Raw genomic sequence first — 23,671 nt, 5'->3', positions numbered from 1 at the left:
GAGTTGATGGGTGCAGCACAGCAACATGTCACAAGTATACATATGTAACAAACCTGCACGTTATGCACATGTACCCTAGAACTTAAAGTATAATAATAATAAAACAAACAAACAAACAAAAAATCAGAACATACAAAAAGCAAGAAACAGAAAACATTACCACCATGATACAGACTACATTTCCCAGCCTCCCTTGTACCTGTTCTCAAGCACAGTTTTCAGGAACTGTTCTTAACTGAACACTGCAAACAGTGTTCTACCTCCTTAGGCTGGAAGGTGGGCGAACAGGATAGATAGAACTATGGCAACATCTTGGACTATGAGTTTGAAGTTCTACGTTGAAAAGAGAGGAAAAATGACATAGAAGGAACCTGGCCACCTCCTGATTATGGACCCACCAAAAAGCTTTGTATTGCCATTTAGACTTTTATGAGAGCAAGAAACAAGTTTCTTTCTTATTTTAAGCCAGGATTCTAGTTGTTCAGTTACTCATAGTCAAACCTAAATGAAATAGTTGTTAAATTTTAAAAAATGCAACTAACTTGCATAGCATGATTCCATTTTTGTTCATAAAACAATATATAACAAAGTGTAGATATAGATGTGTCTACATACCTTTATAGAAAACTTAGGAAGTCCATCTCTGAATTATTAACAAGGGTTAGCTCTAGGGGATAGAACTGGACGGCAGAAGGATAATCAGATTTTACCTTTAATAATAATTTTTAGCAGCAGGTTTATAATTTACTTTCACTTCTTATACTTTTTGTTTCGTTCAAATACAAGTTAAGAAAAAGAAAAAAAATCCATTCATTTTCATAGCCCCATTTATAAGCAACTATTGAAAAAGAACTAAATTGTAGCTAATGAACAACCCAACCATGGTTACACTAAGTTGTTGCTGTTAATAATGTATTTTCTTTCCTAAAGTATTTGACTTTTTTCCCATTCTCTTAGTTATTTCATGAACCATAAACAAGGCTGATAGTATATATTATTGTTATATATAGATTATGCATACAATATAGATTATGCATACAAACACAGAAAGAGTTATAACTATCAAAACCAAACAAATTATTTTTCTAGAGATTTTTATGAAAGCCATACAGTAGACATCCATTACTTTCCTTTTGGGAAATGCCACATGATGATTCCAAGCTAGTCTTGTCAGTCTCTCCTTCCTTACGGAAAGCAATGTGACAGCCTGACCAGAGCATCCCATCCTTCAGGATACAATGTGATATGGTTTGGCTCTGTGTCCCCACCCACCTTAATCTTAAGATTAATCTCATCTTAAATTGTGATCCCCACCTGTTGAGGGAGGAGCCTGATGGGAGGTGATTGGATCATGGGGGCTATTTCCCCCAGGCTGTTTTCTTGATAGTGAATGAGTTCTCACTAGACCTGATGGTTTTAAAGTGTGGCACTTCCTCACTGTCTCTCTCTCTCCTGCAGCCATGTAAGACGTGCCTTGCTTACTCTTAGCTTTCTGCCATGTTTGTAAGTTTCCTGAGGCCTCCCCAGTGATGCAGAACTGTGAGTCAATTCAATCTCTTTTCTTTATGAATTACCCAAAACATATAAAATAAGTAGTATCTGGGGTTGGGGAGGAGGGCTATTTTAGATTTAGGTAGGTTTCTCAAAAGACAGCCTTGTGAGGACATGAGGGAAGGTCAGGGCAATCAACAAGAACACAGGAAAGCCTCAAAGCAACAGAGAGATTGGCTTGTACAAGGCACAAAGCTGGTCTGGGGCATTGTGGATTAGCAGAGGTGAAGGGGAGATCACATCTGAAAGGTAAGCAGGATACAGATCATCTCATACGCCAAAGTGAAGACTGGATTTTTGTTGTCGTTTTTCCTAAGAAGTTTGCAAAACATTTTGTATAAAGATTAATCTGGCTACAAAAGTGAAGAATGGGTTGTAGTAGGGGCAAGACTGAAGGCAGGATGAGCAATTACAAAGCAGTTGCATTAGTCTAGGAAATATTTCTTTAATCCAAGTGAATCACTACTAGTGAATCACAAAGTAGACATTAATATGTTCTCTAATCAGTTCATGTAATTGTATCTAATCTGACTAGTGTGAGCAATGTTTTGTAAGACAAGGCTAAATTCCAAGAAGAAAAATATTGTTATGAAACATTTTCAAAAACTAACAAGTTATCACTTTACAAAATCAGAGTATACACAATTTAAAATTAGATATTTGTATTTTATTATTTCTGCATCAGTGAAGAGGTGATTTATGGACAAAATTTGGAAATTACAAAATTAGTATTTACTGCAATTCCTTTCTTTAATGTTACCCACTGAGGTTACCATTTGAAGTAGGTTTGTTTTGTCTTTCCGTGATTGGCTTATCAAGTTTCTAAACTGCAGCATGGCTTTTCTCACAATGTCCCTGAATAATATGTCCTTTTTTAAAGAGAGATGTTGCCTATTTTAAGAGAGGTGTCTTTAACACATACAAAATACACTCCTCATTCCATTACATTTGGAACTAGATTCTTTAGAAGTCATTGATGAGACTCAAATTTGATTTAGCAAGAGGTTTGCTCTCTTCAGGCCAACTTCCCTGCCAACCTGTGTTTCCTTTCTGCTTTCTTGGCTAGTTCTCAATTTCTTAATTAGGAAAATAAGTGGATGCCTGTAATTAGACTGAAGGCTGGACCTCCTTAGCAATTAAGAGTTTTTCTGTAGCAAAGATATGGAGACTATACCAAAGAACCAGTAGCATTATTTTGTTTCATCTTGTAAAAATAGTAAATTTACATGTTATATAATTAAAACTTTTCCTCGTTTGATAAACACAGTCTTCCACATTTTCTATGTGGAGGTAGCTTGTGTGAAATATTTTCTGAGTCTTTTAGCAATCAACTCTATGACCTAGGAACATTGTTTCATTTAAAAGGAATAATTTGGAACATTACAGTTCACATGAGGGAAGCTTTTGTTTTTGTTTTAGCAACTTTATTTAGCTAACATATAAGTAGTAATTATATTAATTATATATCCTTTTTTAGGGAAATAACTAGTTTCTCAATTTTTGGAATAAACTAAGAAATCTCGGTATACTCTCTCTCGATTCTTCTTCTCTTTAAGCGGCCTTTTTCTTTGCTCAGGTCCCTCCAGTAGCCTTGTGTTTCCTTTCCAGACTGGTATTCCCCAGGGAATGTCCTGAAATTTCTTGCCATGAGATATAGTCTGTATTAAATAAATCATTAAATCACAGAAACTGTAGCTAATGGAAGGCATTTTTGTGTACTATCATTTCAGTGTAATGGAATAGTTCAGCCATTAGGTATATAAAATAGTGACAAAGTCGCAGAGGTGCTATAAGCTCATTGTATTTATGGAGAGCCATACTAAATACAATAGCATGTTATATATAATATATGGCTATGCTAGAATAAAAACTGAACCTATTTCAAACGCATCATGCTCGTTAATGTGTAGGGGAAAGGTCAATACATTACTTTCAGGGCTAAGAATCCCGAAACAGCAATTGCATGTAAATGAAAGGAGAAAAAAAATCACTGATGTCTTTGTTTGACATTTGTGATGAGTGAAAAATGAATAAACATACCAACAGTGATTGATATAACCTAATGAAAATGTCAATGAATTTATATCATTCTGTTGCTTTATCTCAATCACAAGTGGACTAAGGTGTGCCTACTTTTACTTCTCAGGCCCAGAAAACAGAATACTGTGCTATATTTCTGTATTCGTTTCATAACTAGGATTGAATGCTATGAAATATAAGATACAGACTAGATAATGTGGGGGAATATAAAGATGAATTAGCTGTGGTCTTACTTTCAAGCTGATTCTGGTCTATATAGAAACGTAGGTGCCTAAATAATTACAATATAGATAGTTAAAAGTTCAGAGGAGAAACACACCTAAAATATGATTGCTGCACGGAGGTAGGAGAAATTGCAAAAGCATCTCTATACAATGAGAAGAGCTTCTAATTTTATATAAATGTGACTGACATTAGAAAGTGTTAAAATTTAGAATTGGGCTTGAAGTCCTTGAAAAATTAGATTCTTTCTTTCCTTTCCTTCCTTATTTCTTTCTTTTCTTTCTCTCTCCTTTCCTTCCTTTCTGTCTTTTATTGAAATTTTCCTTCATCTATATGTACTTATTGCTTAATGTCTGTTTAGCAATATGGTAGGCACCAAAATAAATAAAATACATTATGTCCTCAACAGATCATGGTCTCACCATCTTATTATACCCCCATCTTAATATCACACAGGATTTCCCCCTCTATTATGGAGTGTCTTCTTCCTGACACCATTCATTTACTGCTTGGTGACATCATCTCAAGCCCAATTAAGGCTCTCGATGCAGTCAGAGATGTTTTAATTCTTCCAGAATTGCATCAGTGTCTTCCCAGTGTTTTCCTTGGTTGCTGCAATAGCCTGAACAAAGATCCTTCTCAGGTCGTAGACCTTAAAAGCTGTTAACTCCTTGATTCATTAGTTGGGTTAAAGATTTGGTGTTTGGAGGAAGAGACACCACTTTAATATGGGGATGAACATCACACATTTAAAAAGAGGATATGCGGGAGCATTATCGACAATAAGCAAAATCTTGAAAGGTATGTTATTTCCACACAGTATTTCTCCATTTTGCTGGCATAGCAAATCAGGAGGGCATCTTGAAAGAGGAACTGGGTCATCCACATATTCTTATTGCCCCTGTAGTAAACTGCATGTCTGTGCTTACTGATATGCTTGAAGGCTTTGGGGTTCTCACTGTGACAGATCATAAAGGGTTTCGATTTTTAGCCTGCAACATTTCCCTCAAGCAAGACTGTTATCCTGTCCTTAAAAATCTTGAAACCTGGAATTGACTTGGCCTCCTATGGCTGAACGTCCTTTCTGGTATCTGTTTCCAGAATAGGGAGGTTTCATCCATACTGGAGATTTGCTTTGGCAAATAATTTTCCTCCACAATCAGCTTATCTAGAGTTTTCAAAAATTCTTCAGCTGCTTTTACATGAACACTCACAGACTCACCATTCATGCTCACTTTTACATATGTAATAAATAATGATTCTTGAATTTTTAAGTCCCCAGAGCAAGCAGGAAATTCAACATAGATGGGTCCAGCACTTTTTTTTTTTTTTTTTGAGACGGAGTCTTGCTCTGTTGCCCAGGCTGGAATGCAGTGGCATGATCTCGGCTCACTGCAACCTCTGCCTCCTGAGTTGGAGCGATTCTCCTGCCTCAGCTTCCTGAGTAGCTGGGACTACAGGTGTGTACCACCATGCCCACCAGCCTTTTATTTCAACATCATAAACAAACTTTTTGCTTTGGCCAAGATCACCAGGGTGTCGAGAGGGCTACACTTCTGTGTCTGGTCTTCAATCCAGAATCATTAGAAGTTTCTTCACATCTGATATAGGCCCTTCTTTAAGTTTTGTTAGTCTTGCTGCCTTCAGTGAAGCAGATCCTTTAACAGATTCTGACATGTTCTTATTCTTCAAGATCATAGCTATGGTGGAATGGGACATGCCTGACTGGTGAACAACAATTATCAATGATTTTCCAATTTTCTTGTTTTTAATGACCTGTAGTGTTGTTTCCAGGTCAATCACTTAACGTGGCTTCTTCTAGGCAACACTGGCAGTGGATTTTGCACATTTAGGGGCCATGATGAACTAAACCACACAAGATTAAATAAAACAAGAGAATATGATGCAAACAAGAGGCAGTAAACACATGATGCCTGAGGACACTGCTGGCGTAAAACCACGTACTGTTTTATAGTAAACATTTTTTAATACATAGAAGGAGTGCACTCTGAAATTAATGATAAAATGTATACTTAGTAAATACATAAATCAGTAACATAGTCATTTATTATCAAGTGTTATGTACAGTGTATAATTAAATGTGTTCGACTTTTACATAACTAGCAGTGCAGTATGTTTGTTTACGCCAGCATCATCTCCAACAAGTGAGTAATGCTTTGCACTATATTAGGATGGTTAGGATGTCACTGGGTGATAGGAGTTTTCCAGCTCCATTATAATCCAATGGCTTCACCATTGTATATTCAATCTGCCATTGATATAAAATAATTATGTGGCGCACGATTGTGTATGTTTACATAAAAGCCTGTACGTGATTGTTTATACCAGTTTTACCAATAATCACCCAAACTGGAAACATCCCAGGTGCCCTTCAACCACTGCATACAAAAACCAACTAGGGTGCTTGCATACAAAGGAATGTTACGCAACAACAAAAAATGTGGATGAATCTCACGTGCATTCTGCTAAGAGAATGAAGCCAAATCCAAGGGCTACATGTTGCATAATTCCATTTATAGAACAATCAGAAGTACAACTCTTCTGTAGAGAAGAATTCTAATTGACAAATACAGAGGTCAAGAGAGAAATAAGAAAATCAACTTTAGAATACAAAAGAAAATTATGGATGGATGATAAAATTAGTACACAAAAGTTTGAAGAGAAATAGGATATTTGCGAAGCCTAAATTATCCCGTCCCAAAATATGTATTTTTTACAAAAAGGGAAAAATAACGTTATAGTGTAGTAATCTAGAAGATACTCCCTTAACCAAGTGCTCCATGCTAACATCCCCACGAATAACGCATGTGGGCATTGTGTACCCCCTGATACAATGCACTGAGAACGGTGTATAATTTCTGTGATGTTCCTGCCAAAAATGTCTAACCATAATCTAATCCCGAGAAAACAAGGCACACCCAAACTGAGGGACCCTCTACAAAATAACTGATTAGTACACGTGAAAGGTTTCGAGGTCATGAAAGACAAGGAAAGATCAAAGAATTGGCACAGATTTGAAAACACCAATGAGACGTGATAACAAAATGCAGTGTGGGATCCTGGACTGGATCCTGGAGCAGAAGAAAGGACATTACTGAAACACCTGACAAAACCTGAATGAAAGTCTGTAGTTTAGTATTAGGTGGATGCAAAAGTCATTGCAGTTTTAATGGCAAAGCCGTGATGACTTTTGCACCAGCCTAATAAATACTACTGTACTAATATTTATTTATTGATTTTGAAAATAGTCTTATGGTTAAGCAAAATACTAAAATTATGGGAGAAACTTAGTGAAGGTTATATGGGAACTATAACATTTTTACAACTTTTTCTGTAAGACTGAAATTACACCAAAATGAAAATTTGAAGAATGGCATGGTAACACATTCTGACAACAGCAGCAGCAATCACAACAAAACTAGCATTAAACTTTCATCATTGGATTAAATGAGGATCTTACCAGATTTCCATTTGTTAATTTCACGGATTTTTTTTTTTTTTACTAGAAATTTCATTAAAAGGGGGCCCCTTTTAAATTTTCAGTGATGAAGATTTTTACTGGTTTTTATCCAGCCTTACATAAGACCATTAGAAACTTGGTGAAGATTTCTCAGTAATGATTGATTGCCTTATCCTGAAGCCTGGCAGGTTGGTTCTTATTCTCCTGAATTCCAGGATGCAAATTCATGCCTGTAATATGGGTTTATCTACAGCCCTTCCCAATTTGGATTTGTCACACTCTTTATCTAGAACAAATCATATCATGAATGATTTGGGAGAAATTTTTTATTTTTTGAAAGTCAATAAGATTTCATCCTCTAGATGGCTTTATTCAATTTTATTTAGCAGTATTAACAGGAAACATTATGTATGCATAAAAGTGCATTTATACTCTCTTTTCTTTTTGGCTCTTACAGTTTACAATGATACCTTCACACTGAGAAACTTGTTATTAGATTTTTTTACAGCTGTTACTACACATCGCAGTGTACCCAACAATTAGCAGGATAGGTTATGGGCAGAAGAAAACCACAGAAGTAGGTAATAGGTTAGAGGTAATTCTAGGGACATGATTAGAATGAATGACCTTGAGAAAATTCAGATATTTAAATACTGGAAGGACAATCAATAAATTATTCTTGCATACAGAAGGAGTTTATTTTTTTCTTATGACAAGGGAAGTGTGCTCTGGAAGAGAGAAAATAAGCCGGTGGATTCCAATTATCCCTAGTCCTGCTTGATCAGAGTGTGATACACAGGGCCACCAGGCTATGTCATCTTGTTACTGTTATAGTCACACTTAGCTCATTTCTTTATCATTATGTATACATTATAATTCCAAATGGCAAATAGTTCGCAGTAAATGTCCTCAGAATCCATCAAGACTCTAGAAATTGCACAAGAATAATTTATTTTCTTGAACAACAGCAAAAAGTATTAAGGTTAGTAGAAGAGAGGAAGTACAGTAAATCACCATTTATTTTTTGAACAACAGCAAAAAGTACTAAGGTTGGTAGAAGAAGAGAGAAAGTACAGAAAATCACCATTTCTTCTCTTTCTACTGCCTCCAAGTTTTCCCTTTTTCCTTGGATTTAATCTCTTCTCATCTTCATCCTATAACTCTTTCCCTAATTAATAACAGTGCTTTTTGGGGCAGCAGTTTCTGTCATGATCTCCAGGTTCCTAAATCCTCAGTGATGTCCTCGATTTTTCTAATATTTCCTGGTCAGCTTTCTTTCACATTCTTCTTGGGAACCACTTCAAACATTCACAAACATCTCAGTTCTCAGGACTGCTGTCCACCTCAGCAAATGAGCTTGCTTCTCCCATCATTGAAATAAAGGAAGACTGCTAACTCCAGTCTTGTAAGGAAGCTGAGTGTTATAGATACTACATCTTTTTCATATTATTTACTTTTGTACCCACTTAGGATCAGCTTGGGACATTGTCTTCCAGCTCCTTGGAGATTTATAAAAAGAAGAGAAACCTGGGAGAAATGAGGAGTAAGTTTGGAGACACCATTGTCATTCATCACGAATGCAATCTAGAATTCAAGAAGAATGGTGAGCAACGAAACCAGAGGAGGTAGACTCAGGGACCTGACCCAGAAGGACAGTCACTTTGGCTTTCTTATTCACTACTGGGCACCTAATGCTTAGAAAAGTGCCCAGAACAGCAGGTTTGGTGGCTGTAATCCCAGCACCTCAGGTGGCCAAGACAGGTGGATCACTTGAGGTCAGGAGTTTGAGACCAGTCTGGCCAGTACGGCAAAACCCCATCTCTACTAACAATACAATAATTAGCCAGGCATGGTGGTATGTGCCTGTAGTTCCAGCTGCTCAGGAGGCTGCAGCAGGAGAATCGCTTGAACCTGGGAGGCAGAGGTTTAAGTGAGCCCAGATCTACTCCAGTCTGGGCAACAGAGGGAGGCACTGTCTCAAAAAAAAAAAAAAAAAAAAAAAAAAAAAAAAAAAAAAAAAAAAGAAGAAGAAGAAAGTGCCCAGTATGTAGTAGCTAGGCAGTTCATAAATATTACTTAGATGAATGATTAACTGACAAATGCTAAACATTTGGAATTTAAGGAATCAACACAATTTAATTTGCATTTTAACAACTTTGAATCTGGATGTAGTGTGCACATATCTCACTCTATATCCATTGCCATCTGGCCTCCACTCCCATGATATGCTTTATGAGCTGTGCCCTCTGATTGCCCTATGTAATGGATGCTTCTCAATCCTTATCTAAGTTGGTTTCTCAGCTCATTTTATTCTATTGACCTCTCTTACTCTTAGAAACCTGTCCTTTGCTTTTCAGGTTGCTCCTCTGTCTTTTTCATATACTTCTCTTCTCCAGTCTGCCTCTTAATGCTAGTTCTCCTTAACCTTCTGGGTAATCTCATCCTCCCTATGACTTCAACTACCAACCATCACCCATCTACTGAGTTCTCTTTATTTTGAACCTGCAGCCCACTCAAGCTCCAGGGACATTCTGGAAGTCTTTAACTAAATGTCCCAGACACCTAAAACTTAGCATGTCCAAATAAGAATTCATTATTTTCCCTCTGGATCTGTTATTTCTCCAGAATTCCCTCTCCATCTTTTTACTTATGGAAACCATTCACTTGGAAGTCATCTGAAATGGTCTCATCGTCCTCATTCCCCTTATACAATCAAGCAGTCACTGAAGTGTCTTAATTTAACCTAAGAAATAGGTCTAGAAGCTATCCCTTTTTCTCTTGATTTCTTTACTCTATTTTCTCCTTATTTTCTACTTGGATTACTACACTAGCCTCCTTATGTTTTGTCTGCCTCTAGTTTCTCTTTTCACTCTGTAATCCACAGTATTATTACTTTGCTCCACTCTTTTTCTGGGCTCCTCTAACATGCCAAATTCTTCTTAAAATAAAAGTATAGAACTAGCAGTTTCCTCTCTCTAAAATACTCTTCTATCACACCTAGGCATGGTTTGCTTCCTCCTTGCTTTCAGGTTTTTGCTATTTACCTAAAGTTATATTTAAATATTTAGATTTCTTTTTGTCTCCTGTAGCAGATAGCTCTTTTTTCATTACTGTATTAACAGTGACTAGAGGCCAGGCGCTGTGTCTCACATCTGTAATCCTAGCACTTTGGGAAGCCGAGGTGGGCAGATCACTTGAGGTGAGGAGTTCGAGATCAGCCTGGCCAACGTGGTGAAACTCCGTTTCTACTAAAAATACAAAAATTAGCTGGACTTGGTGGCATGCACCTGTGATCCCAGCTACTTGGGAGGTTGAGGCAGGATAATCACTTGAACCTGGGAGGTGGAGGTTGCAGTGAGTCAAGATCATGCCACTGCACTCCAACCTGGGTGACAGAGTGAAACTCTGCCTCAAAAAAAAAAAAAAAAAAAGAAAAAGAAAAAAGAAAAAAAGATGACTAGAAAAATGGACACAAATTAATATTTGCTGAATGAATAAATTAAAAATTATTGAATAATTATAGCCAAAACAGCACATGCCACACCATATTGGGGAATAATGACATACTTATTTGTTGCTCCCAGTGGACTGGCACCAACAAATGAGCTTCTCAAGAGCACTGAGCCTTCTTTCCTCTATCACTAGGTTTTAATCAGCAATAGGGCCTAATACCTGGTCACACTCAGTAAATGATTCCTGGGTTTGAGGGTAAGAACAAAAACCAATAAACTCTTAACCCACCTTAATTAGCAGAGGAGCTGAACCTCAGAAGTAAAAAACCTAATGTGTATTAGTAAAATCAGACATACAGAATATTTTACCCCATACAATGTATATTACACATGTCCCCACCTTGATTTTACTTACAGAAAAATTTTACCTATAACTTTTCTACTTTACAAATTATAAGTTGAAAACTTTATTGAAGACACTTTTTTTCTTCGCTTGTTGCTTCCTGAACTTTTCTATTTCCTTATTGGATCATCAATATGCACCTGAAGTTATAATAAAGTTGGAGGTGGAGTGATAAGTTATCACTGGCACAAATTTTCCTCACCAACATCTCATAACTCTTCTTTTGAAAACAAAATGGAGCCGGGCGCGGTGGCTCACGCCTGTATTTCCAGCACTTTGGGAGGCTGAGGCAGGCAGATCACGAAGTCAGGAGATCGAGATCATCCTGGCTAACATGGTGAAACGCCGTCTCTACTAAAAATGCAAAAAACTAGCCGGGCGTGGTTGGCGGCGCCTGTAGTCCCAGCTACTTGGGAGGCTGAGGCAGGAGAATGGTGGGAACCCGGGAGGCGGAGCTTGCAGTGAGCTGAGATCGCGCCATTCACTCCAGCCTGGGCGACAGCGCGAGACTCCGTCTCAAAACAAAACAAACTTAAACAAACAAACAAACAAAAAAATGGAATAACAAAATATTAAAGGTAGATGTGACCTTTATTGTCTTCTAGCCTAATTTGCACTTTTCAATTTTTTGTGTGTGTGGTGATGAAAATTAAGGCCCAAAGTGGTTATGTGACTGGCCCAAATATAAGCAGCTAGAACAGCAGATATCATAGCCAATACAGTAATACAGTAGTAGAAATTTTGGGGAATGTCTATTACTTAACAAGCAGAACAAAATTCTGGAACCAGAGAAGCAGTTTTTGTGCAAGTACTAAAATGTATTTGGCTGGCTTGAATCTGCTCTCTTACCCAGATCCCATGTTGACCCACTATGCCTCTCCAGAAGGAACCCACAGTATTCTCGAGTATTTAAAGGGGGTTTTGAGCAAGGGCAGCACTTTCTGTTAGAACTTCAATACTGTCTCATGGAATATTTAGGGAATACTTTTATGAAATGAAATTATGTTTGGGAATTTGTTTGCTACCCTGATTGGTTTCTATTGCTCTTTACTGGATTTAGAGTTTATTTTAGATACAGTCGGCATATCTAAATTTAGTTGTTGCTCTCTAATCTGGGAGGTAGGCACTTCATTTCTTCTTTTTTTGGTTCTTCCATCATCATAAATTCAAACTGCAGGGCCCAGTATTCTGACGTGTGGTTACTGCACAGTATTTCTTCATCATCAAACCACAATTCTTGTCTTTTTTTTAGAACCATAGCTCTTTCTCTCTTGGTTATATAGTTAATGACACTGATGTATATGTTATCTGTTACAAATTGCTATTATCTGTGCTACTAATGGCTACAAGTCTGTTCTCTAACTTATGGCTTCTATTTGCTTCTTGGAGAAAAAGTATGTACTAAGCATACGGTTATACGTCAATTAATCTCTTTTTATATCACTTGTATCTTAACAGGTTAATGAAATTGTGATGCATATCAAATAAATAGGTTCAACTCTTATCAGACACACTTTTTGTATAATACAGCTTTTAATAATTTAATTTTCAAGTTTAAAATCACGCTCAAATATGAAAGACAGCCAAAGTTTTCCCAAGAACTTTGTAACACTTATCTCTCAGAGATAAATCCTATATGAGATAAAAAATATGCATATAAAGAATTTATAAAAGAATCTGATGAAGATTTTGATCTAGATTTTGAGTTACTTTCAACTGAGAGTCTATGAATTTATTTCTCAGAATCCCAGGATACTCTACAAATATGCCCTTATAAGCCTATACTGCATCTTTATCTTCATCAGTATTATCTTTTATGCAATGGGTAGTCCCTTTGGGAGCATTAATTGCTAGCTATCTCTTAGCTACTTAAGGGTAATCTTGGAACAATTACCATGAATTTATGGGAATGAGGCACTCATTTATTTATTGGCTTTCTTCTAACAGTCCCATAGCACTTGAGTCCAGATGATAACAATATTAACCTGCCCATTTATCTTTATGAGGATTATTCCTTTCTCCATCTCTACCACCCACCTTGGTAGCTCCACACCACCCTATATGGGGCTCACTCTAACAAGTTAATGCTATAATGGTGATTGCCACTCAACAGTATACTGAATCTATCCTTTCTCAATCAGTTTTCATATAATAGAGATGAGATTTTTATTTTATTTTTTTTAAGAAATGGAACAAAAACCTTGACTTGTAGATCATACGAATGTGGTTAAGTGGAGGTCGCTGGTCTCATTTCTAGATGAGATTCTTAGAGTTGTAAAGAAATCTTTTGTTAGTTGGATACTTATGTGAAATAAACTATTTCAAACTGGCAGGCAAGTACCACAGAATATCTTATCAAACATATTTAGTTGATGTAGGATAAACGATTCCCACTATTTCACATGGATATACATCTTTTTATGCTTTTCATGTGTGTGTGTGTGTGTGTGTGTGCATGTGTGATTGAGAAAGGATAGATGTGTAATTCACATATAAGAATATGTGAATAAAGCACATAGGAATACAGGAAAAAGGCATAGTTTGATTTATTAAAGTAAGAAAATAAAGATATGACACTTTTAAAACCTTTTAATTTATTGTTGGACACACATTTCCAGATGTTTCATGCATAAACACACATCAGAGGACTTCAACATCATGCTTAAATTGTGATTTAAAATGCTCTGCAAGGGTTCATAACCCAACTTTAAAATTATCTTTTGCCTGCCAGAGATATATAATACAGAAGGAATAACTTGAAATGTTCATGTTAAATTAATAACAAGGAAGTCCGAAAATACGAAAGAAATAATTAACATCTATTTCTTCTCTCTGTCTCTCTGTTTCTGTCTTTTAGTTCATAATCTTTACCAGGTATTATGGCATAGCTGGCTCTTTCCAAATTTTATATTTTAGGGGCAATTAACATCACTCTACCCCAATAGTTTTTTCCTATTTTGAAAGGCAGAATTATGTTATTTAATTCGAATTGTTATTTATTTAATGTTGTTCAATTCAAATAAGATAATTAAAGTATAAAACCCATTCAAAGGGATATAGCAAAAGCAAAAAAAAAAAAAAAACAAAAAAAAAAAAGGTGGGTTTTAAAGTGAGACAGACTTCATTTTGAACACCAGTCATGCCACATATTGTAGGTTAAAGGTCCTTATGTGGGTTAGTTAACCTGCCTGGGGCTTCGCTTCTCATCCCTAAAATGTAGATAATGATATCAGGGTTGCTGTGAGAATGAAATGGTAACATATAGGTATAAAGTGCTAGCACATATAGTCCCAATAAAGAATGTCATTTAATGTGGTTTACAATGACGCACAAAGGGTGCTAAATGTATTACACATTGACAAATTTAATTCTTACAGCATTCCTATCCCATTTTACAGATATGGAAGTAAAGGATAGAGATGTTAAATAATTTACCCATAGCTGCATAATTCTTAGGTGGCAGGAGCAGAATTCTAACTGAAGTCCATCTGTTTGGTTATCTATTGCTGTGCAACAAGCCATCGGAAACTCAGTGGTTTAAAACAACAACCATTTAATCATCTTTTATGATTTATGGGTTGCTGGGACGGAGGTGCATGATTCCTTTCCTGCACAAGATGTTGACCACAGCTACAGCTATCTAATAGTAGTGGTGGTGGAGGTGTGACACCTGAGATGGTTCACTCACAAGGCTGCATTCAGTGCTGACATTCTGCTTGGAGTTCAGATGTGGATATCGGCTGGATCACCTCAGTTCTCTTCTTTGCAGTACTGCATGTGGCCTCATCTTATGGATTGCCTTCAGTAGGCATAGAGACTGGGTTCCAGAAAAGAGTGTTGCAAGAGGACAAGCTCCAACGTACAAACATATAAGATGTCTTCACTTTCATCATACTTGCTAATGTCGCATTGGCCAAGGTTTGTTACATAGAAAAGCCCAGAATCAATGTGGGAAAAAACTACACAACGACATGAACACTGAAAGGCCCCATGAAGGCCACTAAAGTCATAGTCCGCTGCAACAGCTGTCATCAGAAGCATTCTTTTCTGTCTTCTAAACTTTTGTAGCTGTCCGTAATGTATTCATTTTGGGTAGCATGTTGGACAACGCCTTGTGAGAAGGACTTAGGAGTTTCAGACACAAAGTCAATTACATCTCTTTTGTAAGCTTTTATACGTTTCTGCTTCCAAATATGACATAAAGTCTCAATTTTATTTAAATGATTTTAAAGTAAATGTTAGTTTTATGAAAGAAAAATGCCTCTCTCAAGGATTGGAGTTATTTCTAAAAGGCCAAATCTGTATTGGATTTTATATGTTATAATGCTTAGTGAATAAAGTAATGAGAAATATTGTCTTATTTTATGCCCTATCATTATGCAAATGAAAGTGAATATGTAGCAATCTATTTCTTAGAGTATATTGCTAATTTTGGATTTTTAAAAACATTTCCTTTCAAAGGAATAAACTTTGTTCCGTTATTTCTGTGAAAGAAGAATTTTTACTTGAGGAATTGTAAAATTTATTCATTTTATATAAATTATAATAATTTACTTCTAATGCCATTTATATAGGTTCCATGCAGAATTGCAGAATTTTTGTTTATAAGTTTTACTCCAGGTAAAGCATTTTATATCTGCATATGACATTTATTTCTAAACAGGAATATTTTACCTTAATGACCCAAAACACTGAAAGTGTTTGTTCTGTTAATAAAAAAAAATAATAATAACCCTTTACTCTTGATTCATTACTTCAAGTTATGTTAGCAATGATTTTCAGGTAATACCATGTCAAAGCTATTTGGTGACCAATGCAAACTCTGATAATGTCACAACCTAGGATCAACACTCTGAGGCGGTGATGATATCTGAACTTAAGTTATTTCTTTAATGACTGTGGTATTATTATTATTAAGATTTTTCCTTTTCTTAAAAAAACCGAGATAGGTGTGTGAAAGAAGTAATGAAGAAACTCAGTAACTTACTTTTTGTGACAACGCCTTCTAAACGAATGATATTTGGATGGTCAAACTGGCCCATGATACTAGCTTCTCTTAGAAAATCTCTTCTTTGCCGATCCATGTGGCCACCTTTCAAAGTTTTAATGGCAACTGGGATCTCTCTTTTCCCTGGTGTCTTCAAACGCCCACTACAGACTTCTCCAAATTCACCTTAAAATATGAACAAAAGCAGTTATTTGATTAAACCAAACACTTACATTTCAGAGAGTCGAACTGTCATAGAATGACATCCTTTTTTCACATAATGACTCAAGTATGTTATTTTCACATAAACATTTCTTTCTTAAAAAGTAAGTTTATAAGGATAATATGCTTGATCAGCAACACTTCCAGTGAATAATGGAATGCATTTTCATATGCTATATCACAGGAAATACTATTGATAGATATCCCTGATCTGCTGAGAAATTATGACTAGCAGAATGGGTAATGCTAATACAATTCTATAGAAACGCAATCACAGCATAATGTCTCCTGTTCCTGTTCTCAATGCTGATATATGACCCAAATGTTTACTCTATTCAGAGAATCCATCAGGCATGTATAGTTAATTTGATCCCCTAGGTCATATGACTGGACGTCATTGACAGTTAGAAATTAATGTTAGGGTCAATCGATGTATGAACATATTGAAAAAACCCACACTGAACTCTACCATAGTAAGTGATTATACAGGCTAAATTACAAGCCACAGGGATGGAAATGCAGATAAAGAAGATGAGATGTGTTTCAGCATTGTCTCCATTGGGTAATTAAACAATAACTAAATATTTAGCAAGCATTTATTATATCTATATGCAGTGCTAGAATGTTGTGAGTTTCAAAGAAGTATAAGACTTGGTCTCTGCTCTCAGGTGCTTATAATCTGGTAGGAGAATTTAGATGAACATATATGAAACACTTAAGAACTTAATAAATTCCTGTAAATGCTATAATTGTTAAGTAAGAACAGTGGGGACTGGAAGACTTCCTGGAGGGGATGGAACTTATGCTAGACCTTGAGAGATGAGCAGGATTTAGATATTTGAGAGAAGCAGGGACATTTTAAGACAGGGTATGTAAAGCAGGGAAGAGAAGTGAAGAAAAACATTCAGAGTTCCAGAAACAGCAGAGAGAATGACATGGACACAGGGCAGCAAGGAGACAGGATGGGTTATTGTGGACAAAAGGTAATGGTTTTCTCAGTGCAATGTAATACATTCCACAAACTTTGAAATTCTAGACTTTTAATTTTTCTAAAGCTGATTACCTGCATTTCCTTAAAAACATGATTGATTTCCAATTAATTAATATATAAAGTGAGAATAATAAAATCTTTCATAATTCTATAATCTCTCATTCCCATAAGGATAGTGGGAAGATCAAAAGTGACAATTTATGTCAAAGTGCTTACAAACTGTAAAGTACTATTCACACAGTGTTTAAAGTTATCAAAATCTTTGGAAGGATGAAATAAATTAAAATGAAAATATCTTCAGTTGGTCTATTAGCAGTTATGGCCAACTTTAAGACACAATATAAGTTTAAGCATAGTGTATTGAATTAGATTTTGCAGTATAATAGATTTCAATTATTCTTTCTTTTGACAATTTATCACAGTCAACTAAATGCTGACTATGCATGAATATTAACTACCTTTTGGTATAGGTACTAAAATTTTTTAGGTAACATAAATAACTAGGAGGGAAAAAAGGCATTAACTTTGCTTCCCAAAAATTATATGTACACATGTTCATTAGAAATAGAAAGCAGTCTAACAAGATAATTTATTCTGTGTATGCTAAACAAACAACCAAAGAAGCAAACAAACAAAAACTACTGACAATTCAGTGCATACGATATTGGGGTTTTATAAATCTTGTATACATTTGGCAACAAACACACGAATAATCATTTTTTTTTTCTTAATGATGCTCTCAACTTGTTGGAGGATGAATTTCCTTACTTCACCGAAAAAAAGAAGTTGTAGTTTTTCAGTTCTGCTTGTAATAATGCAATGATTTAGGTAATACCATGTCAAAGCTGTTTGGTGACCAGTGCAAACTCTGATAATGTCACAGCCTAGAATCAAGACTCTGAGGGGTGATTATCAGAAGATGGTATCTGCACTAAGTTATTCCTTTAATGACTGTTGTATTATTATTATTAAGATTTTTCCTTTTCTTAAACAACTAAAGTAGGTTTGTGAAAGTAAAAGATTTTCTCTTATGCATAAAAGTGCCAATTGATAGGAACAGTCAACGTATTTCTATTGAGACCCTGAACCTTAAGATAAGAAGTGGGTATGTGTGTTTACACTAATGTCCAATATATCCAGGCCTATTCAGATACTTGAAATTCATCCTCAGATCACTCTGGTTTGTTCTAATGAATATCCAGAACAAAACCAACATTTATTTTTTCCTTATTTTTTCTTTTATTTTGTCTTAGTAAATCTGATAGTATGTATAAAAATTCAGCAATATTTTAAAACCCCTCACCCGCCATGAGCCCATAATCCATGTTATTTTTCTGTTCACATTTCATAGAAATTCAAATAAACTTCTGAATATCATGAAAGGAATGAGAACTCTGTTGGTATTTTATCAAGACAGACAAAGTGGTAATTTTCTTTGGTTTTCTGTTGTCTGAAATTCATGTATCTTATTAACACCAGGCAGGTGTTTTCTTCATGTCAAGCTTTGTGTGATCAAGCTGTTATCACACTTATTTCAGTGGTACTAAATACGGTTGCCTCAATTAAAGATCTGAGACTCTTAGTGTATTCTTTAGGCAAAGTCCAAAAAGCTCAGTAACAGGATGTGTTAAAACTGTTATCTACAGTAGGCTTGAATGAATCAGACATATCAGGCAGACAGGCAAAAATATTTTAAATTAAATGCGTAGTTTCAGATTTTGCTAAAAACTGATTTATTATGTGATTGACATTGAACAAGAGGAGAGGCCCTGTGTAGAACCATAAGTGATAGAAATTATCCCTCAATAAGATCTGTGAACATTTACATATACTGGTTAGTACATAATTAACTCATCAACTATCGAAATATGGTATTAATTACCTTTTTTTTTTGGTCTTTTCCAATACACAGTTGTAATCATCATTACAAAGCTAGGTCCTACATAGTGTTATCCTGTGCCAGGTCTAAGAAATTACTACATATTTTATTCTTCCCAATAAACCTTTGAGGTAGGTACTAGTATTATCCTAATTTGTTGGTGAGAAAATTGAGGCACGTAAGCTAAGTAACGTACCCAACAGGGATAAAACTAGAAAGTGATAGTGTTGTCATTTGAACCTAGGCTGTCTGGCTTCAGAGTCCATGCTTGTAACCATTATTCTCTGATGACTGAGCTGTTTATCATCGTCAATATTTTCCTGTGTTAGTATGTTAAATTCCCAATTGGTAGCAATGGTGTCTTCAACTCAACTATTGTAATAGTGTTCAAATGCATGAACTGGATATGAACAGATGGTTGGAATGATAAAAATCATATCCTAGGAATGCTTCATTATTAAATGGAAATGCAGACTCTGCTCAAATATATTTTAGATGGTCTAGAAAAATCACTACAGTCTAGTTTCCAGAGAAAAAACAAAATTATATCTAGGATAATTGATCTTCTGCCACTGAAAGCATATTTACTAGGTAACAATCCCATCTATCTCCCTGGATGTTGGTAAAACATTCCTGGACAAGCAATTTTGCTGTATGTTAAACAGGGTCATATTAAAGTATCAATTAATATCGGGTTTTTCATAGAAGGTCTATATAATTGAACTAAATCTGTGAGGGAAGGGTACAGGCAGTGAGGGACAATCTGTCTGGGAGGACCACTGTATCAGGATCACTTCGAGGCTTTCCAAAAGTCTACTTCCCATGCTCTGAGATTCTGATACTTCCTCCATATCCAACCCCTAGAGAGCACTGAAGCAAAGAGCCATGCTCCCGATGGTTTTTGTCACATCTCTTGGGTGTGATGAAATGTTTCTTTGCTCATACTTGCTGTTTCCCTCAGACAGGAATCTCCCACAGGTTGTCTCCCTTCCTCTCCTGTCTCTACTCTCCTGAGTTCTTCTCTGTGTGGATGACTCCTTATTAGTGGTAAAGGCTGAGCTTTGATATCCCTCTTTTAGAAAACTTTCCTTGACCAACCCATCTAATTTAGCCTCCCAGCACCAGCAGGCCCTTTTAACTGTAAAAAGAAAAGAAAAGAAAAAAATATATAGCAGCCTCTGAGATTTGGAAGTTGGCCCAGCTCTCAGAGCTATGCCATTTTATTCCCCTACTGGAAATAATACCAACCTCAGGCTACTTTGAGACCATGATAAAATGAGACAAAGTAGGGCCACTTAATAATTTCGTCTAAGTACAGACAAAGGCAAGGTCATTGTGCCACGCAAAAATACCAGAAATCCTGTCTCTTGTTGAAAATAAGTGCAACTTTTAAGAAACCAATTATAGCTTTATTTTCATATCTTTCTTTCCCTTCCTATAGCTAAGATTCATTAATATCCTATGGTGCAAGTCCTAAGATTAAGGCCCAATATTATTGGCTTCTGTCATAGCTGAGGGCATCTGAAAGGGGTATAAAAAGCCCTACAGTAAAGATTCTTCCCTACTCTGCTCCTGCAAATAAGGTTTCCTAGCCAAAGAACCTGCCTTATCAAATAGATCAGGTCAAGTTCTTCCTGCTACTGAGAAGTTTCAGTTCCATGCCAGCCTGTGGAGTTATTCAAACAAGCCAATCACATCCTCCTGAGTACCAACGAGTACTCTATCCTCTTGATATTACCAAACCTGCATCCCATACCCATGGTTGTTCACTTTTTTCCCCGAATGCAGCCCCTATGTGGTCCTGCATGGTGTGTGGTGTCTCCCTCCTCTGGACTGTAAGTGTGTATGATTAATAAATATGCATCAATCTCATATGTCCAATGTAGGGTCTGTGTGTTTGACTGTCTCCATAGGTATCTCTTGAAGTATGAAATCCTTCCCTCACAAACAGGGTAAATAGGATTAAAACAGATATCTAGGGGATGAGATAAGATGGCAGAATAGGTGGTCACCCGCTTGTATTACCCCACACAAAAAACATAATTCTGCACCCATTCATGACCAAAAATTTTTTTGTGGGAGCCCTTGGATTGGTTTATGAGGTTGGGAAACCCCAGCGGAGTCCAAGATCTAGGATTGTTGTTTTCAGGGTACAGAACTGCACCTAGGTGACCGACCCAACAATGGTAGACCCAGCTTCAGACCCATAAATAACCCCATTTTCCAAAGGGCTTAGTTACAGCCCCGTTTGTCCTCGAGCCTGCTTCCAAAAGCATCCACCAAAGGGCTAGGAGGAATCATGCTCATTAATGCTTCACAGATAGACCCATCTGCTTGTTGCCATCAGTTTTGTCCGTGAACCCAAAAGCTATCCTCTAACTTGGCTCCAGCCCCCTTTACTTGTAATTCTAGCCTAGTGCTTCTCACACAGGGACCTAGAGGGAGACTCACCCATCTATACCACCAGGACAGGCTTGCAGCCTCTGTCCCACAGCAGATCATGAAGGGGCGCTATCTCAGCTCTCGCCCCTCTCTGCCATAGCCTGGGAGTAATTCCATCCATAATAAGAACTGCCAGTAGACTCATCCATCTGTGTCACTAAAGATTGTCAGCCTCCATCCCACAGCAGGTCCTGAAGGGGTCCTGAATCTTGATTCTAGCCGCTCTTAACTGCAGTTTGGAAACAATCTCAATGGCACAGGGTGACTAGCCCATCAATGCTAATGGTCTTGACAACCTCCATCCCATAACAGATCCTGAAGGGACCCTTACTAGGCACCAGACCTGTCACAGCCGTGAAGTTATTCCAACATTCAAGGAACTGCTAGAGATGCTCTTGGACAGGCTTACTGGCCTTCATCCCATAGGGGACCCGAATCGGTCCCTGAATCTCAGCTCTAGCCCCTCTCAGATGCAGTCTATGAGCAATCCTGACCACACAGCAATCTGCTGGGGTTCTCACCCCCTACTGCCACTGGGTCAGGCTTGCCAACATCAGTTCCATAGCAGATTTAAAACATAGCCCTGAAGATTAGTTTCAGTCCCTCCCAGCTATGGTCTTGAAGCAATTCTGTCCAGCTGGAATCCCACCAGGAGACATGCCTGACAGGCTTTGCCAACCCCTGTTCCACAGTGGATCCTCAAATGGCACTGGATTTAGGTCCAGACCCCTTTTATCTTCAGACTGAGAGAAGCTTGGCCTGCTTGGGCACTCACAAGAAGGCATGTCCCACAGTGCCCATTCAGGCTGAATCCCTCACCTCTATCCCATTGTGGATCTTTACATGGCCCTATAAATTGGCCCCCACCTTTTTGAACTGCAGTCTGAAAGCAGGCTTGCTCACCCAGGAAACCACTGTACACACACCTGTTCATGACCCCAGAGATAGGGCTAAAGATGCCAGCTTTGGTTTTATATCCTGAAACAATCTTGTGTCTCAACTTAAGCCCATCTCAGCCAACTTGTACAGTATGGCCAGGTCAGGTACTAGTTTAGGTTATCCAACAGGAGTCCTCCCAGAGACCCAGTGGAAGCCATATCTATCACTGCACATGGTAAAAGACCTGCAATCTGTGAATCTGGAAGCAGACCTTCATCATCTGGGAGCCAGACCCAAAGATCAAGATCCTGGAGACAGTCCAGTCTGCCGAGAAACCAGATGAGACCCACACCAACTAGAGACTCTGGTAACAACCCTGCCAACTGCAGTTTCCACTGTAGGCCCAATATCAGGCACAAGACCTGCATCCGATGCCACTCAATCATGAGCCCAGAGGTAATCTCATCAGCCTGCAGACCTATTAGGAGAAAATTTTAATTTGTCAAATCTGTTCTATAAAGAGTGAAAGAGGAGTTAGTGCCTTCAAATGCAGACAGAAATGCAAACCCACATGAATAATAAAGAATGAAGCAAACATGACACCATCAAAATAACTAAGGTTTTACTAACCAACCCCATCAAAATAGAGATGTACAAATTACTGGAAAAAGGATTCAAAATGCTCATCTTAAAGAAACTCAAAGAAATTCAATAAATACAGACAGACATCTAAAAGAAATAAGGAAAACAATATATGAGTGAAATAGAAGTTTGATAAAAAATAGAAACTGCAGAAAATAACCAAACAGAAATCCTAGTGCTGAAGGATACAATGGCAGAACTGAAAAACTCAACAGTTTGAATAGCTGATGCAATCACGCAAAAAATCAGAAATTGTGAATTTGAAGAAAGATTAGTTGAAATTAGCTAATTAGAGGAATTAAAAAAAGATCAAAAATGAGTGAATAAAGTGTAGGGACACATGAGACACCATCAAACGTACAAATATAAAATTTATGAGACTATCCAAAGGAGAAGAGAGACAAAAAGATATAAAGCTTATTTAAAGAAATACTGTTTGAAAAAATCCCAAATCTTGGAAGGGATATGAACATACAGATT

General features: G+C 37.0%; 1 protein-coding gene across 1 annotated transcript in view; it reads right to left on the bottom strand.

Annotated features, from left to right (window-relative positions):
• EPHA6 (EPH receptor A6) overlaps positions 1–16,322 on the bottom strand; it is a gene marked incomplete at its 5' end in the record, with an annotated part of 209,000 nt that extends 192,678 nt beyond the window's left edge. Inside the window, one exon of the mRNA XM_011987111.1 lies at positions 16,137–16,322. Within this exon, the coding sequence (XP_011842501.1) occupies positions 16,137–16,322 (186 nt within the window). The remainder of the gene's footprint in view (positions 1–16,136) is intronic.
• Between the last annotated feature and the right edge of the window lie 7,349 nt (positions 16,323–23,671).

This window comes from Mandrillus leucophaeus, unplaced genomic scaffold, assembly GCF_000951045.1.
Source record: "Mandrillus leucophaeus isolate KB7577 unplaced genomic scaffold, Mleu.le_1.0 Scaffold1080, whole genome shotgun sequence".
In the NCBI taxonomy this organism is placed as follows: domain Eukaryota; kingdom Metazoa; phylum Chordata; class Mammalia; order Primates; family Cercopithecidae; genus Mandrillus; species Mandrillus leucophaeus.
Note: the sequence above shows the minus strand (reverse complement) of the source record. Positions and strands in the feature narration are given on the sequence as shown.